Consider the following 26,364-nt stretch of genomic DNA (forward strand, 5'->3'; position numbering starts at 1 on the left):
AATAAAAATCAGCCACATTTTTAAGAGAAACCAGCCTTTGCTCAGTTATAGCTGAGTTACTGGGTTGTGGCTCAAGTTCCACATTAGAGGTCAAAGCCCACAACCTACCATAATTATAGCACTGAAGTAAGGGCGCACGGTCAGAGATGTTGTCTTTTGAATGAGGTGTTAAAAACGTCCTGTTTACTTTCTTACCTGAATGCAAAACAATCCTTGGCGAACACCAAGAAAGTTCACCCTGACTTGGTCAATTTTTATCCTTAAAACATTAAAAATAGACAGATTGAGCTGTTTATTTCACTGCAATTTGTGGGATGTTATTGCACACAAATTGACAGTTGCATTTTCTGCATTACGGTGACATGTCAAACTATTTAATTAGCTTTTCTGCATACTGAAATAGTGAAAGCGGTCTTGCAAACACAAGCTCTTTACTCGGGAAGGCAAGCACGAAATAAGACAGTGACATACTTCTTTAATTTGGCACTTTTTTATTTTAAGAAGGTTTAATATAATTAGGAATTAGCCATATTCATAACCTTTATGATTCAACAAATCTGCCGTAAAGAGCACATATAGAATTTTTAGTATTTGATATTGTAAGCAGATTCCAGAAACATTATCTTAAAATCTTTGCACATGGAAACAACTCCTAACTTAATCCTTGGTAATAAACAGATACTTTGCAAATACACTAAGTGGAAGTCTCAAAGGTTCAACAGAAATGCAGTTACATGTGTAAGGATGCAAAACGCTTGCCTACATTCTAATTCCAGATTGATCAAGATTATACAATATGTACTTATAATTCATGTCTCACTTGAGTTAAGCGAACAGGGAGCAAGTCATTACCTAGAAATTAATTTATTTACTCGATTTCAATCAATTCCAAGATTAAATGTTATTTTCAGAATAAGAGTGTATTAACTGCCTTATAGAGACTTGAAGCAGTTCTTAACATCTGAGTTCTGATGCTTCAGAGTGTGGGTAAAGGTCAAAACTTCATGTATACTAAACCCCAGTAAAAGCATCAGATGAGATATAACAATCTTAATGTTACCATTATTATGAGCAAATGAATCTGCTTATATATCAGGAAGGTTTCCTTCACTCATTCAATCATATCTGCTCCTTCACCGCCTGTGGCATCAACAGAAATATGAAGGTCGTCCAGCATCTCTGCTAAACTGATCCGAGGAGCACCATCATCATCAGTATCACTTTCAACTGGAATTTTTGATGAATCTATGAATAAAAGTTGTTAAAATATAAGATCAAACTTGCATCACATTGTTAACTAATACATTTTGGGTGGCACGGTGGCTAGCACGGCTGCCTCACACTGCCAGAGACCCGGGTTCAATTCCCGCCTCAGGCGACTGACTGTGTGGAGTTTGCGCATTCTCCCAGTGTCTGCGTGGGTTTCCTCCGGGTGCTCCGGTTTCCTCCCACAATCCAAAAATGTGCAGGTTGCCCATAGTGTTAGGTGAAGGGGTAAATGTAGGGGAATGGGTCTGGGTGGGTTGCGCTTCAGCGAGTCGGTGTGGATTTGTTGGGCCGAAGGGCCTGTTTCCACACTAAGTAATCTAATCTAATCTACGAATCAGAGCAACAATTCTGCAGACTTGCAACAGATGAAAGTCTTTTTTTAAAAATATATGCATTCGCTATTTGTACTTCAAGATGCAAGTTTCCAAGGGTTTGCGCAAAATTCCCAAGTAAATGATAGCACTCTAGTGCCATCTATGGGTATGTCCTGATAAACAATAGGCATTGCTTTCCATACCTACCAGAAAACTGGACAGATTTCAAGATGTTATTTATCCACAACACTGAGTTAGAACAACAAAATTCTACCATTCAGATTTGGGATGGATTGACAAAATGAAAATAAATTTCAGTGACATACTTCTCTTTTCCTTTATCATAATAACATTAATATCCTTTTAGGTCACTTTTTTTTTGCATGAATCTCAGTGAAACTCACCACGATAGATATTGACATTCTTCCTAATGATATCGTCATCTTCAAGGTCTTCAAGGAATTCCAAGTATTGCCTACGATATACAGAAATGTGTTATTTCATATACATGGATGGATTTAACAACATAATATTTATGATTTTAAATGAGAAATATTGACGTATGAGCTTGTTCCACCATGGCAATTTTCAAAACAAATACGATAACCAGTTGATTCTTGGATAGCATGAGATAAGGGTGGCTATGAAAGCTGTCACATTATTGTAAAAAAAAAGCTGAACTACTTCCTTCTACTCATTCAATTACTATTAGCACTATACGACACAGCTGATTCTCAGAAGAGAAGACTGTTCAGCTCCTATAGATGTTTTGCCATGCAAATAACCATGGTTTATCTGTAACTTTTCTCTTCATTCTTTGGTGCATTGTAGAGTACACTTGTTGCCCATCCCCAACTTCCTTCAATTGAGTGGCTTAAGGACATTGCGGAGGATAATTATATTAGTGAGCCAGACTTTTTTTTTTACATTTGATGATAGGTTCATAGTCACTTTTATGGAGAGGAGCTTTATACTTCTAGATTACATATTTGAATTTAAATTCCACAAGCTGCCCTGGTGTATTTACACCCACATCCCCAGAACTGTGACCTGAGCCTCCATCAACATTACCACTATGTCACCATTTATCCACCACAATGAAGCCTGCCCACCTTTTCTGCATATATTTTGATATTCACATCTAATATTCCATTTCTCAAATTTCAGAAATTCCAACTCATCAAGATTAATTTTTGAATGGATTCCAGATGTCTACTTTCCTTCATGTAAAAAGAAGAGAATCGCTCAACCTTTTTTAACTAAATGGGGCAGCACACTGGCTCAGTGGCTAGCACTGCTACCTCACAGCACCAGGGACCCAGGTTCGATTCCAGCCTTGGGCGACGGTCTTTATGGAGTTTGCACTTTCTCCCTGTGTCTGCGTGGGTTTCCTCTGGGTGCTCTGGTTTCCTCCCACAGTCCAAAGATGTGCAGATCAGGTGAATTGGCCATTCTAAATTGCCCATAGTGTTAGGTGCATTAGTCAGAGGGAAATGGGTCTGGGTGGGTTACTCTTCAGAGGTTCAGTGTGGACGTGTTGGGCCGAAGGGCCTGCTTCCACACTGTAGAGAATCTCATAGGGTCATAGAGATGTACAGCATGGAAACAGACCCTTCGGTCTGACCCATCCATGCCGACCAGATATCCCAACCTATCTCGTCCCACCTGCCAGCACCCGGCCCTATTTCCCTCCAAACCGTTCCTATTCATATACCCATCCAAATGCCTCTTAAATGTTACAATTGTACCAGCCTCCACCAGTTCCTCTGGCAGCTCATTCCATACACGTACCACCCTCTGTGTGAAAAAGTTGCCCCTTAGGTCTCTTTTGTATCCCTCCTCCGCCACCCTCTGTCTTCTACCTTTCAGCCAGTTCTGTATCCAAATGGCTAGTTCTCCCTTTATTCCGTGAGATCTAACCTTGCTAATCAGTCTCCCATGGGGAACCTTGTCGAATGCCTTATTGAAGTCCATATAGATCAATCTACTGCTCTGACCTCATCAATCCTCTTTGCTACTTCTTCAAAAAACTCAATCAAGTTTGTGAGCCATGATTTCCCATGCACAAAGCCATGTTGACTATCCCTAATCAGTCCTTGCCTTTCCAAATACATGTACATCCTGTCCCTCAGGATTCCCTCCAACAACTTGCCCACCACTGACGTCAAGCTCACTGGTCTATAGTTCCCTGGCTTGTCCTTACCACCCTTCTTAAACAGTGGCACCACTTTAGCCAACCTCCAGTCTTCCGGCACCTCACCTGTGACTATGGATGATACAAATATCTCAGCAAGGGGCCCGGCAATCACTTCTCTAGCTTCCCACAGAGTTCTAGGGTACACCTGATCAGGTCCTGGGGATTTATCCACCTTTATGCGTTTCAAGACCTCCAGCACTTCCTCCTCTGTAATATGGACATTTTGCAAGGGGTCACCCATCTATTTCGCTACTTTCTATATCTTCCATATCCTTTTCCACAGTAAATACTGATGCAAAATACTTGTTTAGTATTTCCCCCATTTTCTGCTGCACCACACAAAGGCTGCCTTGCTGATCTTTGAGGGGGCCCTATTCTCTCCCTAGTTACCTTTTTTTCCTTAATTTATTTGTAAAAACCCTTTGGATTCTCCTTAAGTGCATTTGCCAAAGCTATCTCATGTCCCCTCTTTTCCCTCCTGATTTCCCTCTTCAGCATACTCCTACTGCCTTTATATTCTTCTAAGGATTCACTCGATCTATCCTGTCTATACCTTACATATGCTTCCTTCTTTTTCTTAACCAAACCCTCAATTTCTTTAGTCATCCAGCATTCTCTATACCGACCAGCCTTTCCTTTCATCCTAACAGGAATATGGTTTCTCTGGATTCTCGTCAACTCATTTCTGAAGGCTTCCCATTTTCCAGCCATCCATTTCCCTGCGAACATCTGCACCCAATCAGCTTTTGAAAGTTCTTGCCTAATACCGTCAAAATTGGCCTTTCTCCAATTTAGAACTTCAACTTTTAGACCGGGTCTATCTAACCTAAATCTAGCTGAATTTTCAAGATTATGCCTATCTTCTGGCTTTCCCCAAAGGCAACAGTACCTATACCTTTAAATCTCTTCCATTTTAATTCCCGCTCAAATCATTCTTCAAACAGTTAGACTCAACGGAAAGCAAGTCAAATTTAGTAAACGGTATTGGAAGGATGCGTCTGCACTGCAAACTTACCTCGAACAACACACCTGTTTGAATACCATACTCAGATAGGGTCTGAACAAAGTTCTCTGAATAGCTAAACAATCTAATGCCATCAGATAAAAGCCAACATTACATGAGCCTTTTTGATTACTTCCACACTTAAAACTAGTTCAGTAGACAACAATCGCTGTTGCTTTTTAGCTCCTAGTCTCCCACTAAGAAAACTTCTGAAAAGACATCTTCAAAATAAAATTTATTTTGTTAAAAGTAAATCCATTCAGTTCCTATTGTTTACTTTGCAATGCCAGAATGTAGCCAGTTTTCCATTGTGATAACAGATGCTTGATTATTTAACAAGTCTAGCCTGCTTAATGACCTGTGAAAAAATGAACTAGAAAGATCTTCTTTATATACCATTATAATACATATGGATTTTGCAGACAGTGACAAATTAACTGCACCTTGTGCTGATTTTGAAGAAAATTCCTCAAAAGATCTGATGACTTGATACACTAATTTCCCTTTACCCAGTGCTGATTTCAATTTGGCACCAAGGCAAGAGGTTCACAAAGCATGCAGCAGCTGTGATATCATCAAGCAAGGACAGCAACCAATCATAACTATTTCAGGGACAGCAACACAAGTGATAAAAATCACAAAATTTTCAATTTACTGTTACAGATAGCAAAATAACCCAGGGCATACAGATGGGATTAAGATAGAAGCTGAAATGTCAAATGAACTTTTCAAAATCATTTAATGTTGGATTGATCACAATGGAGAAATTTGACTTTTAACAAATATTCACCTACTCTTCCAGGGCATTATGAACCTTAGTACCCTATTAGAAATCCAGTGAAACTACATGCAACAAAGTCCAACGATGTCAAGCTATTTTACAGCAGGGCTAAGAGCTTAAAATAACAAATAACATTAGTTCAGTGACTCCTAATTGGTTTAATTCTGGGAGAGCTTAGAATCACTTGTCTGCAACTTCTGGATTCCAATATGTACTAGCACAACTTGCCACCAGTTTCACAATAACAACAAAATCTAGCTTTAGTGTCATTATAACTGAAAAGTTCAAAACTTTATGAATGGAAACTATTGTACTGAACAATTTTTTTTTACTTCGTCCAGATAAAATTATTTTTAAAATTGGTCTCAATAAATATCTAAACATATGGCAATATAGCTCAAGGTTAGCACTGTATAGCACTTCTGTAAAGGAACTTTGCATGCATGTGTCCAATTATCTCTTAGAATTTAAATTCTTTCAAAAAATTAAATGGTGAATTTTACTGGTTCAACTCCTGGGTTTCCAAAAGAAAAAGCATGAATGATCTGACTTTGTACACACAGTAAGAGCATAATCAGGGCGTAACAAAAAAAAAATCTTGCACATATATATACATTCCAACAGGCAACATTTTCCAAAAAATGTTTGGGTTGGCCAATTTAGATTTGATACTGCAGCTTTAAGGAACACATTTTCATTTGTTTTAAAGTTACTTTGAAAGTAATAGCCCCATAAATATATTGTGATCTGACAAGAAAAACAAGACCATATTCAAACAAAAACAAACATTGCTGGAAAAGCTCAGCAGATCTGGCAGCATCTGTGGACAGAAATCAGAATAACATTTCAGATTGAGTGACCCTTCCTCAGAACCATACCTTTCATCATCTGTGCCCATGTCGTCATGATCCTTGTCCAATTCTTTAAGCTTCCAGTTCCTCCGATGTTGCCTCCTACCCCGATCATAGCTCTTTTTAATCAATACCTAGAGGAAAATGGATTATAGGTTAACAGACATTAACTAGTCAATTATTTATAGATATTCACATTGATCGATGTAACAAAACAGGATATAGGAACTAAAGGAGGTCATTTAGCTGCTGAGCCTGTCCCATCATTCAATATAATCACGGCTGACTGAATGTTCTAATACTTTTTTTAAAAAGAAATATTCATTCACATTTATATTCATTCATTTAATAAATGGGATAGTATTCATTGCCTATCCCAGAGGACAGTTAAGAGTCAACCACATTGTTGTGGGTCTGGAGTTATATACTCTGGAGTAGGCCAGACCAGGTAAGGATGGCAGTTTCCTTCCCTAAAGGACATTAGCGAGCCAGCTGAGTTTTTCCAACAATTGACAATGGATTCACAGTCTTCACTGGACTCTTGATTCCAGAATTTTATTGAATTTAAATTCCACCATCTGCCATGGCAGGATTCAAACTTGGGTCCCCAGAACATTACCTGAGTCTCTGAATTAATAATCCAGTGATAATAATACTAGGCCATCTCCTCCCCAAAATATATGGCTCTGTAGCTCAAGGTTTCACCCATACTGTCTCCTTAAGTCTATATGCCACTGGTAATCAGAAATCTATCCATCTCAACCTTAAACACACACACTCAATGACTGAGCTTCCATTGCTTTGTCTATGGTAAATAATTCTTTATAAAATTTCTAGTATTTTTCGCCACTAACTGATGCAAGGCTAACAGATCTGCAGTAACCAGGTTTCTCTCTTGTGCCCTTTTTAAAAGTTAGGGTAGCATTTGCTATCTTCCAATCTGCAAAAATCATTCTAGAATTGATAGAATTTTCTAAGATAATCATCAACACATCAAGTATCTCTTTAGCCACCTCTTTCAACAGTCTGGGATGTAGATGAAAAATAAAAATATTTCACTTGAAAACCTTGAGTTAAAATTATTTAAGTAAAAGAACTGTGGATCCTGAAGATCTGAAACAAAACAGTGACTGAAATGTTAACACTGCTTTCTCTCCAGAGAATCTGCCAGACCTGTTGAGTTTCTCTAGCAATTTCTGTTTTTGTTTAAAGTCAGTTAGCTTATCTAAGTTCACTGAACTACAGCATGCTCCAAACTACTCAAACTTTGATTGTTAGGAAAGGCTAAAAAAAGTATCAATTGAACCACAACATAGAAAAGTGTCCCTAAAATAATTTATAATTACGCAATAAAAAAAAGGAGAAAATGAAAACAAAAATAGTTCCACTAATGCCAATCAAAAACAAGTCAAAGAAAACTGAGAAAGTAAATCGCATGTCCTCAACTGATGACCATAATGAGGACAATGTAAGGAACATAAAATTTGGTCCAGATTGGTACAATATACAAAAACTTTCTGCATAAAAAAATGTAAAATAACCACACTGTCCAATACTAAGAACACGAAAATTATTACACTGAACTGTTGATATAATATTTTGAAAAATGAATAAATTTGGCACACAACTATTTGGAAACTAAATAGGTAGAACTTTTAACTTTATTAAAAATGTTGAGATCTTCTCGCAATTCTTGGAGAGGAAGCAGAGTCAACGTTTCTGGTTCAGTGACCCTTCTTCAGATCAGTTCTGGAGAAGGGTCGCTGTGCCTGAAACGTTAATTGTTTTCGCTCCACAGATGCTGTCAGACCTGAATTTTTCCTAAACTAGAAACAGAAATTGCTGACTCCCAACATCAACAGTTCTTTGATTTTTCTTCTCACCTTCCTTCAGAAACAAAACATTTGTGCCAGCCAACTCTCATGGGTGTTTACTACTCACACAAACAGCAGGACCAGTGCTATCTGCTTTTTATACTTATTCACATCCTGGAGAACACAAACCTCAAAACAACTAGTCTGATCATCCTTCAAATATAGCCTGCCCTGCATTTGTAGGTCACCATTCCTTCACTGTCACTGCATCAATATCCTAGAATTCCCTTAAACCGTAGCACAAGGACAATAGCAATTCATGAAGGCTCATCATTGTCCAAGGCTGAAAATAACTGCAACTTTGCCATGTTCAAGAATAAAATAAGTTTTAAATATTAACTGTAATGGTTTCTTCACACTTTAAAATGAGCACTAATTAAGGGAGAAACCAAATTAGTCAAAAGCTTTTGGATCAGAGTTTCAGAGTGGAGCATTTTCAGTATATTGTTCACTATTACCAGTACGATGTTTAATTTGTTAATAGGGATACACAGCCACTGAATAACTCCCATCACAACATTGAGTTTAAGAATACATTCACTTCCTTTATTCAAAAAAACTAAATTTTATCTTTAAAAGCTCCATGTTTACCAAAGTATTTATATTCTTTTAAAATATTGCATGAGGATGTTTCTTACCACATCAGGAATACGTTGAGCATTCATTTTGTTCACATACTCATCATTGAGGTTTGAATTAACTAAATCAAACCTAGAAATTAAAAATAATATTATTCATATGTTTCAGCAGCCAGACACAAACAATTCAATCACCACTTAATTCAGCAAACAATAGCTATAGCTTTCATACAACCATACATTTATTCTAAATACTTCCAGAGCTGCCTTAGCCATTTAAATTTGTTCAGCCATGTGTTAATTTGCTATTCCCCCATGAATATTGTTACAACTGAAGTTAGAGGGGTGCACTGATTCCTTTCTAGCCCCAATCCTCCAATGGACAACAAATTTTAAATTGAACCTAACTTGAGAGCAGCATGGTGGCTCGGTGGTTTGCACTGCTGCCTCATAGTAGCAGGGACCCTGATTTGATTCCAGCCTTGGGCAACTGTCTGTATGGAGTTTGTACGTTTTCCCCCCAGCTGTGTGGGTTTCCTCCTGGTGCCCCAGTTTCTTCCCACAGTCCAAAGATGTGCAGGTTAGGTAGATTGCCATGCTAATTTGCCATAGTATCCAAGGTTGTGTGGTTAGGTGGGTTAACCATGGGAAATGCAAGGTTACTGGGATAGGATAGGAGTGTGGACTTGGGTGGTATGCTTGATGACTTGATGAGCTGAATGGTTTGCTTCTACACTGTAGGGTTCTATGGTCCTGGTGATATGGGCAATTATAAAAAGGTTCTTGACTGTGTCTCGTTTAGCATTAGAAACAATTCAGCCAGGTTGCTTTCATAAAGAATTTGCAGTAAATCACAGACAAAACTTAAATAAAATGCACAGAACATTATCAAATTGTGGGATCCAGATAGCTTGCACTGCAAGATCAAATCTAGAACATAACAGCAACAATATTTTAGGTGATTTAGGATGCCCTAAATTTTTTTTTAAATCTATTTTTCTAATCAACCTGTTCACATATTATTACACACATCTGGAGCAGGTGGGGCTTGAACCTGGGCCTCCCAGACCAGGGTAGGGACATTACCTCCACACCACACAAAAGCCCCTGAAGCACGAAAATTTAAGTGAAAAACACAACTAAATGCACCTGAAAACAATTAGATTTGGAACTCATCAGAACTGCTTATGACTGTAGATGCGATTGATATGGTGTAATTGAACAAAGACCTGTAGTTTCTTGTAACTTTAGTGAGTATAGGAGTCAGACAGAAAAGTAAAATTAAGCTGACTGTTATCCAAAATATTACTGACTGGTGGAGCAAGCTCAATGCATCACATGGTCCTTTTTTAAAATGTTTTTACAAATGAAAATCGCTGACAGACTTCAGTGGCATTCACAGCACCACCACTTAGTGGCCGTTGGGACACCAATTACAGTTCAAGAGGCTACATTTGGTAAAGTACTAGTAGTTTTCCTATTCTAAATAATGGCATGACTGAAAAATAATGAAACATGAAGGAACACTGTTGATGGAAAACTCAACATTTGCAAATGTTTAATCTTAAATATTAAAAATGAGTTTAAAAGGTGCTTTACACCTCATGAACATAGATTAAAGTTAATGAATGTTAAATGAGTAACTTGTGAAAGAAAACAATACATTCACAGATTTTAGCTTATGCACTTTAAAACATGCTTCACATTACATTGCAACAAAGAGAATTCACATCTTAACTCTTACAAATTCACACAGCTACACCAAAAAAAACCAAAAATCAACATCTGTGGGCAAAAATCGCACATCTGTAATTTTAACTATAACTATTAAAATAAACTTTTCTTTAAAATATAGGAAATTACTGACCCCAACACCAGATCCCCGCAATTAAGCAAATGCCCCAAATGAGTACGGCAATGGTACTGTTGGTTAGTGTTCATCTCTGATGTTTTCTGTACCCAGACCTCAGCCAATGTGTGCTAGAATGAAAATTGAAAAAAATAAGTTATAAGCAAAATCAATGTGATAATTTGAATTCCCCTAGAATGTGGTAATTCTTTCCCCTAGAAGATAATTTTAGCTACAGGGAACAATAAAAAGGTACTGCAATACATGACATTTTCATATGTCACAGAAATCACAACCACAACGGTCACAAAGCAGGATGTTATTCAGCCCAATGTGTTTACACAATCTTCCATTGGCACTCAGTCATACAGCTCATTCATAATGTATTTTCCTCAAACCTTTGCACATTGGATGATTACACGAAGAAATGATGCCCTACTGAATGCCCTCAATTTAGTCTGCCTCTACCATCTATATTTCACATCCAAAAATGAATTGAGAGAAAGAGTTTTGCTCAAGTGAATGCAAAACACTTCAAAACTTGGCCCTCTCCCTTTCAATTTTCTTATGAGTATGAACAGTTTTCCCCTATCTATTCTATCCAGACTTCTCAAGAGTTTGAAAATGTCTATGAGATGGTCTTTTAGGCTTCTTTTCTACAACAACAGTCTCAACCTCTATCTATCCTCGTGACTGAACTCTTTCATCCATGGAACCACTTTTGTAAATCTCTTCTTCACATTCTATTCGCTCTTATTTATTTTTATATTTACTTTAATGTATTCATGATTACAACAAAAAAATCAGAGGTATGTCCCGCAAATGTTACGCAGCTGCAATAGTACAACATAAGAAAATGTATGAAAGGTTTGCTAATGGCATACAAAGCAACTGAACACATTTTTGCTACTTTTGGAAATAAATAATTAGACTCATGTGTTTCATTATAATACTGGAGCATTACTTTCCTGACTGCAGTGTAAAGAAGCTTCTCAAATAAAAGCAAAACACTACAGATGCTGGAGATCAAAAATTAAAACAAGGTGATGGAGAAAGAAACAAAGTTAATGCTTTGAGTCCAATTTGCTCTTTTTTTAAAAACCATTCCCTATTCTCCAATGTGAACACCCAATTGCACTGAAGCACTGAATTTAAGGCAGACCTTGTATTATCGACATCTACTTGGATGCCATGAAACTGTTAAAAATAGCGAAGTATGATTTATAGAGGGCTGCACATATAATACAATACATTCTCTGTATCTGCAAAACCATGAATTGCAAATTCGCCAGCTGCACCAAAAAATAACAAAAATCAAATCGTTGGCAAAAATTGTGCATCTGCGATTTTAAAGCCATTTTCAAAATGAGCTCTGCAATCGCAAATTTCATCATTCGCAAGGGTTCTCAGGAACAGAACCCTTGTAGATACACAGGAATGACTGCATAGATTTGTTCAATAGCAAAACTTCTCCAAGTAATTCCTGCATAATTTCATTATCAACTGGTGGTTTTGGTCGTTGTGGGGAGGGTGCTCTCAATGCAATATGAGAAAAAGTGTCTGATACATGTAAAAGACAGCAGAGCACAACGATTTTTAAAAATCTTTTTATTCCTCCAAGTGTTTGCTGACTCCAACGATCCGCCAATAATTACTGTGTATGCATACCTCAAAAAGCCAACTCCAAAACAAATTTGAGAAACTACTTTGCTTGACACTGTTTTGAAAATACATACGCTTTCATTCAAATCTTTTCATTTTTGTGTATTTGCTAGCTTTTAATTGCTTTCTTAAAAAAATCCATGACATTTATCCTTTTTACCAAACATGCACCATGTCAGCAGAGGCAGCCTTTTCTTAAAAAAATAGTGCTGACAATACAACGGAAAACTCCACTTTTCCAAATGTTCCTTTCTGCAAAGGGATGTGGCTTTCTTAGATGCCAAATGGAAAGAAAATCACACCTTTTCAAAGGTGATCTCTTTACTTACTCTGGTGGATATTGTGCCTGCACCAGGAACACGCTTGCAGTCTCCAACTATGTCAATATCCATTACAATAAACTCCTCCAGCTGTCCAGGCTGATAGAGGCTGTAAAAGGGGTAGCGCCAATAAGTAGAGCCATCAATTTCAGCAACTGCAAGTAATAACAAAAAGGTAAATTTCAATCTTAGCTATCGTATATTGTAACATGAGTTCAATTATGCCACATGGTCTGCCTAGTCTCACTGTCTGACAATTCTTCATATGTGGAATTGTTTTCTTGTCAGCTTTCGTCAAGAATAGTTTGCCATTGTCTGTCAGTCGAGGCAAGGCTAGAAGGCAGATCCTAAGTCTATAATCAGCCAGAAGAAAAGAAAACTCAGTATTGATGTTATTCTCAACCACAAGATACCCATCTAGTCAACTGAACTAACCAAAAGAAAGTACAGCTAAATGAAATTCAAAATAATGTAAAACAAACCAATTTGACACTTTAAAACTTTAAGCCACACAGTTGATTTGGAGCCCAAGGAAGTTGTTAATTTAACAAAAGATTCAGATGCCAAATTGAAAGAGAATAATGTTCGTTTTTGAGGCCCAGTCAGTTGAGGTGTCAGAGTCAATGCTGATCATTTCTTCCACATACATCTTCCAGGAAATGATATTGGAAATTGAGACAGACTTGAGCTTACCCGAGATCAACAACATTAGGAGCAATTGTAATAACTATATAACTGAATGTGATCACTAACTCAGCACAAAGCACTGGATAAATACATGAGCTGAAAAGCTAGGAAGGTCCCAAAGCCACCTCATTAAGCACTAATGGCATATTTACTCAGAAACAACCATGAATTACACCTCATTGTGAGCAGTGTTTCAATTACGAGCCACTTTTCACCACTTGGTTCACCCCATTCAATGCAATTGCAATGTTATGCTACATCAGTTTAAATTACTGTCAGCCAAACTACATTTCCCTTACAACAAATCTAATCCAACATACATAGATATTCAGGCTGAACCTTTGATTAGAGATTGTCAGAATCCCTTCATTGCATACAACCTTCAATTTCTTTTAAAACAGGTTGATGGGCTCAACCAATGAATCATTAATGCTGCATCGTGGTTCAACTCTGCAATAATTACAATTCTAGGGCAGGCACCGGCATATATATAAAACTTCTACGATGTATTAAAATTGGCCTTGTTCTGATCAGACTCTGGGATAAGATGAAAAATAATTGTTAACTGTCAGTGTGTACCTGCAGCAGTAGTACATCTGTATATAAAACTTCACATGATCGACTTTAAATCAGTCACATTGACATTAAGTGAAAAGCTTTGGCATCGATGACCTGATAGTAGGATCGTAGCTCTACAAATTCAATTATCTCTATCAGTTTACATCAGGATAGAGACAAATAAAAACTGTCTCCCCACCGGAATGTCAAGAAACTAAGCCAACAATTTTACCATAGTAAGAAAATGTATAAATCACAACTTGCACTTCTTTTCAAAGTCCACTCACTCCATATTCAAGGCGCATAGAATTAGGCCAGCCTAAGGTACATAATAGCTTACAACTTCTACTCTCTTAAAAAAGGAACATTTTTCAGCCATTTTCTCATGGTTTCAAATCCTCCATTGTGGCCACAGCACAGAGGAGTGTCACAGCTGCTTACAAACATAACCTGCTGATTCTATCAGTATCTGCATGTAGACTCGCTAAAATCAATCTTCCGTTCTACACTTCCACACATGGCTGCCCTTGAATGAAAAATATCTTGCTATGGAGATTTGCCAGTATGTAGTACCTGTACAGATACAAAATATATAATGTTCCTGTGAAAGCTTTAACTTGAAGGTCACTTTCATTCTTAAGTGGTTGCTTCCCATTGCCGAGAATTTAAGTGCCAGCCAGAGCTTTCTGTTGAGATGGATCTTTGAGGGCTTCTTTTGCCAGTGCAAGGTCTTTCCTCCCTCGCAAATATTATAGTCACAGTGAATTCAATGATTCATTAGCGAAGCCTTTTTTGTGATAACTATTAAGGGCACCAACATACGATTTCTAAGTTTCCAAATATACTGCAATTACCCAGGCCATAACTCTCCTCTAACATTAATAAAAAGGTAAATATGGGAACTCTAATCGATTACATCCCACATTAAATCTCAGCACCTGGGAGAAAGCAGATTATATTACCATCACCTTATTCCCCAACAAGAAAAGAAGATTGCACTGGATTAAGGCACAGAACTTCATCACAAGTCCAACATGTCATTTTTGACATAGAGAGCAATTTGAGAAGATTGCAGCTATCTTTTTTTCATATTTTTCATGTGTTTCCACACCTCCTACTCCACCTTACCCCTTTCTCATATGAAATATAATTATTCCCCTCTCACTAACCTACAAGATGTATTAGGTCTCAAATCTCCATCTGAAATGCAAGAGGGGATCAACTAACTTATAATGCTATGATTTTATTGAAATATAGTAACTAATCATATTTAAAAAGAGTCAATTTTGAACTTATTGGCTTATTCAGATTATTCTAATTTCCAGGTTATATCTCTGTACACTAAACCACTCAGCCAATTCAAACACCATTTCCAAACGGAGTTTAGCAAGCCACCAGACAAGCCAAAGTATTCCCAATAATTTACCGCAGTACTAAAATGTAAAAACAAATACCATCAATGATCTCTGCAATTTAAATACTGTAGAATATAAATTCATGGAAACAAAATTATTTGCCAATTTGCAGCACAAATTGCAGGCAGAAGTACTGCAGAAACTTACTCTGCAAGCTGTTAGGATCAATGAGGTGTATTGTACTAGTCACCCGAACACACACACAGATCTGACTTATGTTTCCAAGGCTGTGTGCTAGTCGTAATGGCAAGCATACTAAATTGTCCTGTGAAAAAAAAAGGAGAAATTTAAATTAAACCTTCTTGGAATGTCTCTGTTCTGAAATGTTTTGTGGATCATTTCAATTTTTCTTCATTATTCACCACAACCGAAACTGAGTTACTAAATATATCTTATGTTATAACCACAAATGCAATTTTCTCCCCAATATACAGGATTGTATTCACGAGCTCTGATTAATCTTTCCTTTAAAAAACTGTTTTATAATTTTCTGCTAGAGTTATTGATCAGTACACACTGGCAATCATACAAACTAAATGATTTCTAAATGTAACCTAAGAAGTGCATGTTCAGAATGAACAATTGCTAGAAATCAACTATGTGACAATGGAAAAATATATTCCCCGCACACTTAGCATATCCAGTAAAAGAACAAATATCTTAGACATGAATAATCTATTATAGCACGAACATATTATACTAAATTTCATGAACAGTTGTAACATATTACAGTAACATTATTCATAGATATTTACATTCATTCATGAGATGTGGGCTTCATTGGCTAGGCAGCATTTATTGCCCGCCCCTAATTGTCCTTGAGGTAATGATGGTGAGCTGCCCCTTGATTGTTGCAAGGTATTTAGTGCAGGTACACCCTCAACGCTGTTAGGCAGGAAGTTCCAGGGTTTTGACACAGGGATATTGAAGGGACAGCAATCTATTTCTGAGTCAGGATACTGTGTGGCTTCATAGAATCGCTACATTGTGGAAGCAGGCTAATCAGCCCATTAAGTTCACACAACCCTCCCTGAAGAGCATCCCACCCAGACATGACACCCTACCCTATCCATACAATCCTGCATTTCCCATGGCCATTCCATATAGCCTGCACATCCCTGGACACTACAGGCAATTTATAGAGTGGAACAGCATAGAAACAGACCCTTTAGTCCAACTAGTCCATGTAAACTGTATTCCAAAACTAAGTTAATTACACCTGCCTGCAACTTGGACTCATATCCCTTCAAACATTTCTTATTCATGTACTTATCCAAATCGCATATAAATGCTGTAGCTAAACCTGCATTCATCACTTCGTCTGGAAGTTTATTCCACACACAAACAATAGTGTTAAAAATTGCTCCTCTTTTTTAAAAGCTTTCTCCCCTCACCTTAAAAATATGCTCCCCAGGCTTGAAATCTCCCATCCTAGGGAAAAGACACCTGCCATTCACCATACCTATATCCCTCAAGACTATAATCTTCTACGCTTCAGTGAAAAAAGTCTCAGCCTACCCAGTATCTCATTGTAATTCAAACTCTCCATTCACAGTAACATCCTCCTAAATCTTTTCTGAACCCTCTCCAGCAGAATGATATCCTTCCTATAAGAGGGTGACCAGGACTGGACACAGTACTTCAGAAGAGACCTCACCAACATCCTGTACAATCTCAATATGACGTCCTAACCCTTATACTCAAAGGTCTGAGCAGTGAAGGCAAACGTGCTAAATGTCTTCTTAACCACCCTGTCTAGATGTGACACAAACTTCAAGAGAATTAGATACCCGAACCCCTAGGTCTCTCTGTTCTACCTTACCATTAATTTATATAAATCCTGTCCTTGTTTGTTTTACTAAAATGCAATATCTCACATTTATCCAAATTAAACTCCATCTGCCACTCCTCGGCCCATTAACCCAACTGATCAAGATCACTTTGTAATCTTAGATGAGCTCCTTCACTGTCCAATCTACCACCACTTTTGGTGTTACCCACAAATTATTAACCATGCCTTCTATACGCTCATCTGAATCATTTATATAAATGACTGTTACGACATGACAGTGAACCTTTCTGCTAATTAAACCAAACATCCAGAAAAGCTCACCTCACCTCGTAATCTGTTAAAGTATGAGTGACAGAGAACTCCCCTAATAGTCATAATTTAAAGAAAAAATATCAATTCATTCTTTAGCTCTTAAAGTGAACATTAAACAACAACTATTTACAACTCTAAGCCTCCTTTCTCCTAACTGCTTGTTATCTGCCTCCAACTCTATAACAATATACTGTTCCAATTAACCCTCCTATTAAAATTACAACAACATAATTTTCAAAATTCTACAGTGGCTGCCGTCTTCGGCTGTAAACTCCCTGGGTCATCTTCGGTCTTTTGCTGTAAAGATGTTTCACATGAAAAAGATACCTTTGATAGATAGTATTTTGCTAGCAGTTACTCTGGCAATGGCAGTTGGTTGCTCTCTCTGGCTAACTCTTAAAATGCCTGCTTCTTTATACCACAGAGATCAGATCATCTCATTGGTTTGATGTTCTCAAAAACAATAGATTCAAGCTTGATTGAGTTTTAGTATCCTGGGGCATAATTTAAACTCATTGATTAGATTCGAATGGTATTCAAAACATTCAAAACAACTGAGGTATCACGTTTACAGCCAAATGTTACATATTTTCAATTTTCCAGTACACTCTGACAGCTAGTCAGTCACAAGACAGGTGCCTGCAAGCTCTCAGTGCAAAACAGCCTTCACTCTCTCAAAAGGTACAATAAACGCCTTCAACTTCATAACAATGACAAATAAAGTGGATCCAGCGTCAATTCCTGTAGAATATCATTGGTATCAGGCCTCGCCTCCAAGAAAACAATCCTCCACCATCACTTTGTCGACTGCCATTAAGACAATTTTGTATCCAATTATGATGGCCAATCCACCTAACCTGCATATCTTTGGATTGAGAGGAAACCTACACAGACATGGAGAGAATGTGCAAATTGCAGAGACAATTATCCAAACCCAGGTCCCTGGCACTTAGAATCATAGCACTGCTGTGTCAATGAGTTAAAATAGCGTGGGGTTTGGACAGTAATCTGCAAGTAATGGTATTCCCATATACCTGCTGCCCTTTCCCTTCTTGTGGGTTGTGGTTGAGAAGAAACAATGCAGCCCTGGTGAATTTCTGCAGTGTATCTTGTAAATGGCGCACTCTGCTGCTATGAAGCATCAATAGTAAAGGGACTAAATATTTGTGGATGCGATGCCAACGAGAAGAGCTGCTTTGTTTTAAATGATATTATGTTTCTTGAATTTTGCTCAGGGTGGACTCATCCAGGCAAGTGGAGAATATTTCATCACAATCCTGACATGTACCTTGAAGATGGTGAGCAATCAGAGAGTTATTTACTGCAGGATTAGCCTCTGATGTATTCTTTTAGCCACAGTAGCTAGTGCAGATTACTTCTGGTAAATGGAAACCTCAGGATGTTAATAATAGGAAATTCTGTGACAGTGATGCAAATGAATGCCATGGGCCAATTCTTGGATTATTAGAGATGGTAACTGCCTGGCACTTGTATGGCATGCATGTTACTTGCCTAAATATGGTGCAGGCATCGCTGCCTAAGTGTCCGAACAACTGAAAATGGTGCTAATTACTGTGAAAAAAGTAAACATCTCCACTTCTAACCTTCTGATAGAGGGGTTATTGATGAAACAGCTGAAAATGGTTGGGTATAAGACCCTACCCTGAAGAACTCTTGCAATGACCTCCAACAGCACAGATAACTAACCTTAATCAGCCACAATCAACTTCCTTAACTCCAACACATAAAATTTTCCCTTGATTCTAACTGACTCCAGTTCTCCTTGGGCACCTTGATGCCACACTCAGTCAAATGCTGCCTGGGTATTGAGCAGTCACTCTAACCTCATTTCCACAAGTTCAGCTCTTTTACTCATGTTTGAGCCAGGACTACAGGGAGCTCAGGAGCTGAGCAGCCTTGGCAAAACTCAGAGTTCTACAGTTAAGCAAATGTTGCTGGATACTGTTGATGACCCCTTCTATTATTTACCGATAATCAAGAGTAGGCAGATTTGTCCTGCTTTGTATATACAGAACGTACCTGGACAATTTAACCACACTATGGCACAGATATCAATGCTGAATCTGTTTGGGACAGCCTGGTAGGGGTACGGCAAGTTCTTTGAAGTATTCAGTGCCTCAGCCATTACATGGTATCACCTGGAGTAAATCAATTTGACTGAAGGTGGTCAAGATGGATTACCCACTCAGCACTTCTGAATCAAGATTGTTACAGTTGCTTCAACCTAGTCACTTGCACTCAAGCACTGGGGTCCATCATATAGGATGGGTCATTTGTGGAACCTCCTTCTCCAGTGAGTTGAGATATGGCAGGACTGTAGACCTTAGACCTGATCCATTAGCTGTGGGATCACTTAGCTCAATCATTTGCTGCTTATGTTGTCTGACATGCAAGGAGTCCTATGTTGTAGCTTCACCAGTTTGACCGCTAATATTTAAAATGTCTGCATGTCCACCCACACTTCACCAAACCAGAGCCGATCTCCTGACATGATGGCAATGGTACAGTGGGGGATGCCAACCCATAAGTTAACACATTAGGTTATGTAGAACATAAATGCTAACTGCCCATAGGGCCAGTTACCAGATCTGTTTGAAATCTATCCCATTTAGCACAGCAGTAGGGCTTCACACACAATGGAGGACAGCATTCCCTCTAAGCTACACAGCTGTGCATGCAGTTCCTCGAATGTTCATCAGAGGTTCATGCAGTTGCTTAGAAAATTATGGCAACACTGGAGGACATCCTCAATGAGAAGATGCGACTTCATCCTGACAAGGTCTGCATAGCAGTAAATCCTAAATGATACTGTAATGGGCTGATGCGCGTACACAGACAGATTGATGAGGATAAGTCAAGTATGTTTTTTCCTCCTGTGGGTTCCTTTACCATCTCCTGCAGAAATAGTCTAGCAGATATTTCCTTTAGGACTCAACCAGCTAGGTTAGAATTGGTGCTACAAAGCCACTCCCAGTGGTGGACATCAAAGTCCCCAATACATCTTGTACCCTTACCAATACTAACACTTCATGAGCTGCAGGGTGAGCTGAAAGGGGAGGGTGGGGGAGAAGAGATAAAATTGTAAGGTACAATTACATGAGTAACACCACATCAGTCTGTTTGCTTGTGTGGTCTGAGACACATCTCCCTAATTTTGGCACTAGCCCTTAGGGTCAAAAAGACCAGAATTTGTCATTGTCAAGGGCAATGTCAGGTAGGCTTTCCTTCTCTTCTTGAGACTTGTTAGCAGTTCAATGGTCATGTCAGAGGGCAGTTAAAAGTCAACCATATTCCTGTGGGCAGAAACCACATGTAGGCCAAGCTGAGTAAGTATAGAAGAACCTCGATTATCCGATCGAATTGGGCAGGCACTATTTCATTCAGATAATTGATTCGATGCCTTTCCACTACGGTTCAGAGTTTTCTGAAGTTTCCTTTTCCCTCGCTCTGCCTGCCTTGCTCTCTCTCTCTCTGTCTGTCTCAGGGATTGTTTCTAAGCAGGCAGCATCCAAGGAGCAGGAGAATCGATGTTTCGGGCATACGCTCTTCATCAGGGATTGCTGAAACGTCAATTCTCCTGCTCCTGCTCCTGACATACTGTGCTTTTCCAGCACTACACTCTTGACTCTGAACTCCAGCATCTGCAGTCCTCACTTTCTCCTTCATTTCTGAGCAGAGACACACACTTGTATGTAAGGGACCAGCAGCACTGCTGAAGCCTCCCGCCACCCACCTCCCATCAGTTCAATGGGATTGACACAGAAAGCACTTGCTAAGTCCACTCCCCCATTCAGCTGACTCGGCAGCAGCACACCGCACACGAGCCACCGCCCCCACCCACAAACCCATCCAAGTCCACCCTTGCCGCATCTGCTCCCCCCCCCACAACCCCACCACCCCATCTGCACCCCCACTGCCATGCTTCCACCATCCCAGTCAGCCCCCATGAACCCCCCTCATCTGCCTGCCCCACCCCCACACCCCTATATAGAACCCCAAGTGAAAGTGTGGGAGGAGAGAAGAGAAGGGGCGGTCAGTCAGCCATCTGGAGATGGTGCCCGGGCTCCCATCGATGTCCAGGACTGTTCTCGGCAGCATTTCAGTAAACTAAGTTCATTTCTAATCATTGCAAACAAAAGACGCGATCAGTGTTAAATGATGTAATGTTTCTATCGAGATCTTCTTCGGTTAATCCGAAATTTGGATAATTGATATTCAGATAATTGAGGTTCCTCTGTACACCAAACCTCATTCCCTCAAGGGTATTAGTGAATCTGATGGATTTTTATAACAATTATTGTACACAATCACTTTTAGATTTTTTAAATACTTGATTTTTTAAAAAATTCAAATTCCGCCAGCCATGGTGGGATTCAAACCCAGGTCCCCAGAGAATGACCCAAGTCTTTGAATTACTAGTTCAGTAACAATACCACAATGTTAACTGCTTCCCCATCAACTAAATCACTAATTTTATGATTTTTTTTAGAAATGCTGTTTCTAAAATGACTGGTACACAGTTGTGTGGATTCTGTTTCTATGTCAAAAACCATGCTCTACAATGTAACATGAAGAGTTTAGTCTATTCATATGGCAACTTCTCAGAGACTGAAACACCTGTTCATATTTTAGCTTTTGTTTTGGAAATCGCCCAAATGAGTATCCACACATACAAACATTAAACCAAATCAGTAAGAGTATTAAAACTCCTTTTTCACATCAGTGGCTCAATTTTTGCTTTAAACAATGTTGCTCACCTTACAAACAGGAACAATTTCCACAGAGAATGTACTTTTGTAATTATAACTGTTTGAGTGGACATCGTGGGAGATTAGACGTTGAGATGCCTTGTACCTTGAAAACACACAAACATAAACACAAACATTTTTCATGGAATAAATTCTCATTATGCACTGTATTAAATCTTTGAGACAGACAGTCTCATCCAAGAATGTGCAAAGTTTCTAGTACTGGATCTGCATATAAGGCAACTTTCAAGTGTCGTGACCTGTAATACATGGCATGGTATACTGACGATCTGTCATTACCATTGTGATATTTAGATTAGCTTCGATTGCATTAGGACAAGATGTGGGTCCTATAAGTATTTAGGAATTCGATGAACTACTCATGGCACCTGATATCTTAACATAAACACATTACAATCACAGGCACTTGCTTCTTGGGCTCAAGCTCAGCAATTTGATTGCACTGCAGCATATATCTCTCATCATGAGGTGCTGCAAGAAAGCAGAGCTCAGCAAGATGGAGAGTGTGTGTTTAGGTCATATCCCATGATAGGGTGATGACATTATAAACATGTTCCTTAAAGGTCTTACAACAGATGTGCAATGTACATAAGACTCCATCTTTCTTTTTCCAAAGAAATCCGAATTAGATATACATCATTGCACATGGACAAGAGTTGTCAATTCAAGAATTACACATGAAAGAAGAGTTAACAAGGTTGATAATTCAAATGTCAATATAATGTCTGAGATTTGACAACCCATCCTGATCTGATGATCGTACACCCATAAAAAGTTATTCTCAGTTGCTCTTGGTTGAGCTTTAGCTGACTTCTGGTCACTGCAGCCTAGTTTCATCATACATTCACAGTCATCACACCTTTCTGCTTTGCTCTCTGTACACACAATTGGCATGCTTTACATTGATCTGAGCTTGCTTCTGTTCCTTCACACTGTAGTTTCATGTTTGGAAATGACTTCATATGACTTGGGTTGATTCTGATCTCAGAAACCTTGACTGGTATCCAGGTATTTGTTATTGGATTTCTGACATGCACTGTCCGACTAGTGCATTCTTGTGGTAGTTCTTTACAGTCTCACTGCTCACGAAATTGTTTCACTTTCCTCTGTCTTTTATGAGGAAAGGTCCTGCATGTCTTTCATTCTCACCATCATAAGTGCGATGTGAACCCCAAATATGGTTACGTAACAGATCTGCGCATACTGGTAGTCTTACCACTACGAGATCATTGCCATCTATCGAGTAGAGGATTTAGGGAAGCAAAGCTCATTTTGCATATTGGTACTGCAACGTGCTTGTGTCACTGCACCAAATTAATGATCCATCACAGCTGTGAAATTGTCTTTTGTAAGTCACACCATGGAGCATCACTTGTTGTGATACCTGTCTTTTAAAAATCATATTGGTAATATGTTGACACTAGTGCTTGGGAGAAAGGGGGTGAGCGGTTGAGAAGCCACTAGCAGGTCTCCCCAATTTAAGAATGCTTCATCTCTAGTCAAATTGAAGACCATCCATTTTATCTTTCCTGTAACAATTGTTGCAATCGACTTTAAAAATATCTTTGACTTAGTTAAAAGTTAATTGGCCACATTGTGTCTCTTATAAACCATTTGAAGCAGCAGTCATCTTTTTCTAGATGCTATGTACTAGGCAGCAGAAGAGTCTTAAGTATAATCTCAAAAACAGAATCTGACAACAAAGATTACTGAATTGCCTTTCCTGTTAATATGACAATATGAAAGGCTTGGCCATCTTCCAAAGGTTGTTTTTAAGGTTTGTTGGCTGTTCACCTGATTGATAAGTTTGCATCCTTTTGGACACTTTGCATGCTGCCAACATTGTGATATTGTGATATCTTGTTGATCATCTGGCTAAGCTTTACAAACAGACTTTCTACACATCCCCAGTGTCTTTTCGTGTCACTTATGTTTTTCGCAAGTGAAAGAAAATTCCAGGTGACTTATGGTATGATAAACTACATCCATAACAGATATTCTTGAACTGGTGCACTTTGCTGACCGGAACAGTAGTGTTGACTGCACCCAAATCATATAATTGATATTATCCTACACGATGGCTTCATGCTGAATTCCATCATCAAGCAAGGCATTGACAGTAAAACGTTTTTGCTTAACCAAAAGCTTTCCTGAAAGCTTTGATCAGAGTAGAGGCAATACCAATTCGATCAACTTCACTAAAGAATTATTCTTCAGAAATATCACACGTGTCCTTCCCTTGACATCTGGGAAAAATCATCAATATACTCTTGGAAGTTTCAGTCTTTACACTATGAGTTGCAATCTATTAATCTAGAAGTTGATTCATACCTGGAGTTGATCCTCAAGTATACTCCAGACCTTCTCTGGCTCTTTATCCTCCTCAAAAATACCTGATATGTTTATTTGGGGAAAGTCGTTCTCACCAAAAGTAAGTAACATTTTAAGAGATATCTTCTCAAGATCATTTATGACAATCAACAAAGGAAAGCGGCATATGTTGCTCAAATAGCTATTTATTGAAGATATCACTTGCTGCCCATCCGCAGTCAAATGCTGGCCTTCCGTTTTTTGTTGAAAGTCTGTGACTGTTCTATTGAAGTATAATGCATGGTGTGTTTAATTCCTTTTATTTAAATGGTTTCCTGTTCTGACTTTTCATTTTTCCTTCTTTAGCTTCTATTTAACTCAGTTATTATCCCTTCAAGAAGTTTAGCTCAGCATGGGTCTTTCTTTTTAAGAATAAAGACCTGTAGGCACAGGTTTCAGCCATTAGAGGGAGTTCGCACAAAATAAAAAGCAATGACATCACAATAGCCTTGGCACTGAACTAAAGGAGACAATATGGCAGAACCAATCGATCACTGCACACAGATAAGCTGCTCCACATCAGAAAATCAATTTTTAATGCTTAAGAAAATATTATTCCCCAAACAGGTCTGTGTAGTTAAACTGGCAGTATTCTTTGACTGCCAATATTAGTTCTGAGCTTGTAAGAAGTCTTTTGGTTGACGATTTGACTTTTTCACCTGTGAAGATGTCTTTTTAACTGTTGTATCTTAAATTTTTACTTTAGGAGGCAGAGTTGAAACTTATTTTTGTTAAAAAAGCTTCAGAGGTTTTGAAGTAGATAAAAAATAAGTCTGCCTCCGGGCTGTTTGGAATTGGAGATCTGTACTCACGCCAAGATATTCTGGTTAGTCATCTGAATGCTTTACAATCTAGGGCTGTCTGATCGACAGTGAGGATTTTCTTGTAAGCAAGTTTACTTAGTGTGTCACCATGGCCTGACATGGCACATACATTAATGACCTTCCACTATCACACTGTGACATTTATGTTCACTCCGTAACATAAGACACAGGTCACACAGTATTGAACTTACGTTACACCATTTCATATCCATGTATATACATTACTATCATAAGACACTTGTGTTTCTGCGCTCCAGCTAAGCAATCTAGATGTACTGCAGCATAGTTGCCACAGTGCGTCATTCTGTCATATTGCGGGAGAGTAGAACTCACAGTGGGCTGGAAATTGCAAGCTTTCTACCATTACATCACAACACCATGCTGCAGAGATGACATAATCAACATGTCCTTTGAAAGTAGATTACACATTTGCTGTGAGACAATATACAATGTGTGGTCAAGTGGGTGGTTCCCGCATGTTTGTTCTTTCCACACCAGTTCTCTATCCAGAATGCTCTTGTTAGCCCAAGGCCAGAATTTAACTGTCAGCAGTGAAGCAAGAGCACTCATTAATGGCCTTGACAAAAGTTGCCCATAAAAATCTAGCAATCGGTGCAGAAGGAACTCCCCTTTCCAAATGACAGTTTACAGCTGGCATCAAATCAATGGGATTGCTGGGTGTGTGGCTGTTACGATTGGCTGCCTACTATCTTGAAGTATTCACAGAAAGGAAACAATCAGATAAAGGCACTTGAAACTCTTAACTGCATTGCAGACAGTTACCAATGAAAAACCTCATTGAATAGCATAGCTTCTTCAACAATATCTTGACTTGCACGTTATTTTGTACATATCTGAGCTCCTAAAAGAACCATAAATTTTAATTCAGTAATGGTGGAAAAAGCTGAGAGTTTGGTC

General features: G+C 38.6%; 1 protein-coding gene across 2 annotated transcripts in view; it reads right to left on the bottom strand.

Moving 5' to 3' along the window:
* Positions 1-470: 470 nt before the first annotated feature.
* nmd3 (NMD3 ribosome export adaptor) overlaps positions 471-26,364 on the bottom strand; it is a 64,191-nt gene continuing 38,297 nt past the window's right edge. For both annotated transcript variants that reach the window (XM_072572707.1, XM_072572705.1), the window contains exons 9-16: positions 22,241-22,337; positions 15,506-15,623; positions 12,708-12,853; positions 10,735-10,847; positions 8,928-9,000; positions 6,443-6,549; positions 1,988-2,058; positions 471-1,245 (exon numbers count right to left, since the gene is read on the bottom strand). In XM_072572707.1, coding sequence (XP_072428808.1) covers positions 1,112-1,245; positions 1,988-2,058; positions 6,443-6,549; positions 8,928-9,000; positions 10,735-10,847; positions 12,708-12,853; positions 15,506-15,623; positions 22,241-22,337 — 859 coding nt within the window. In that variant the 3' untranslated portion in view covers positions 471-1,111. The remainder of the gene's footprint in view (positions 1,246-1,987; positions 2,059-6,442; positions 6,550-8,927; positions 9,001-10,734; positions 10,848-12,707; positions 12,854-15,505; positions 15,624-22,240; positions 22,338-26,364) is intronic.

The sequence above is a fragment of the Chiloscyllium punctatum genome, chromosome 6 (genome assembly GCF_047496795.1).
Source record: "Chiloscyllium punctatum isolate Juve2018m chromosome 6, sChiPun1.3, whole genome shotgun sequence".
NCBI classification, from domain to species: Eukaryota; Metazoa; Chordata; class Chondrichthyes; order Orectolobiformes; family Hemiscylliidae; genus Chiloscyllium; species Chiloscyllium punctatum.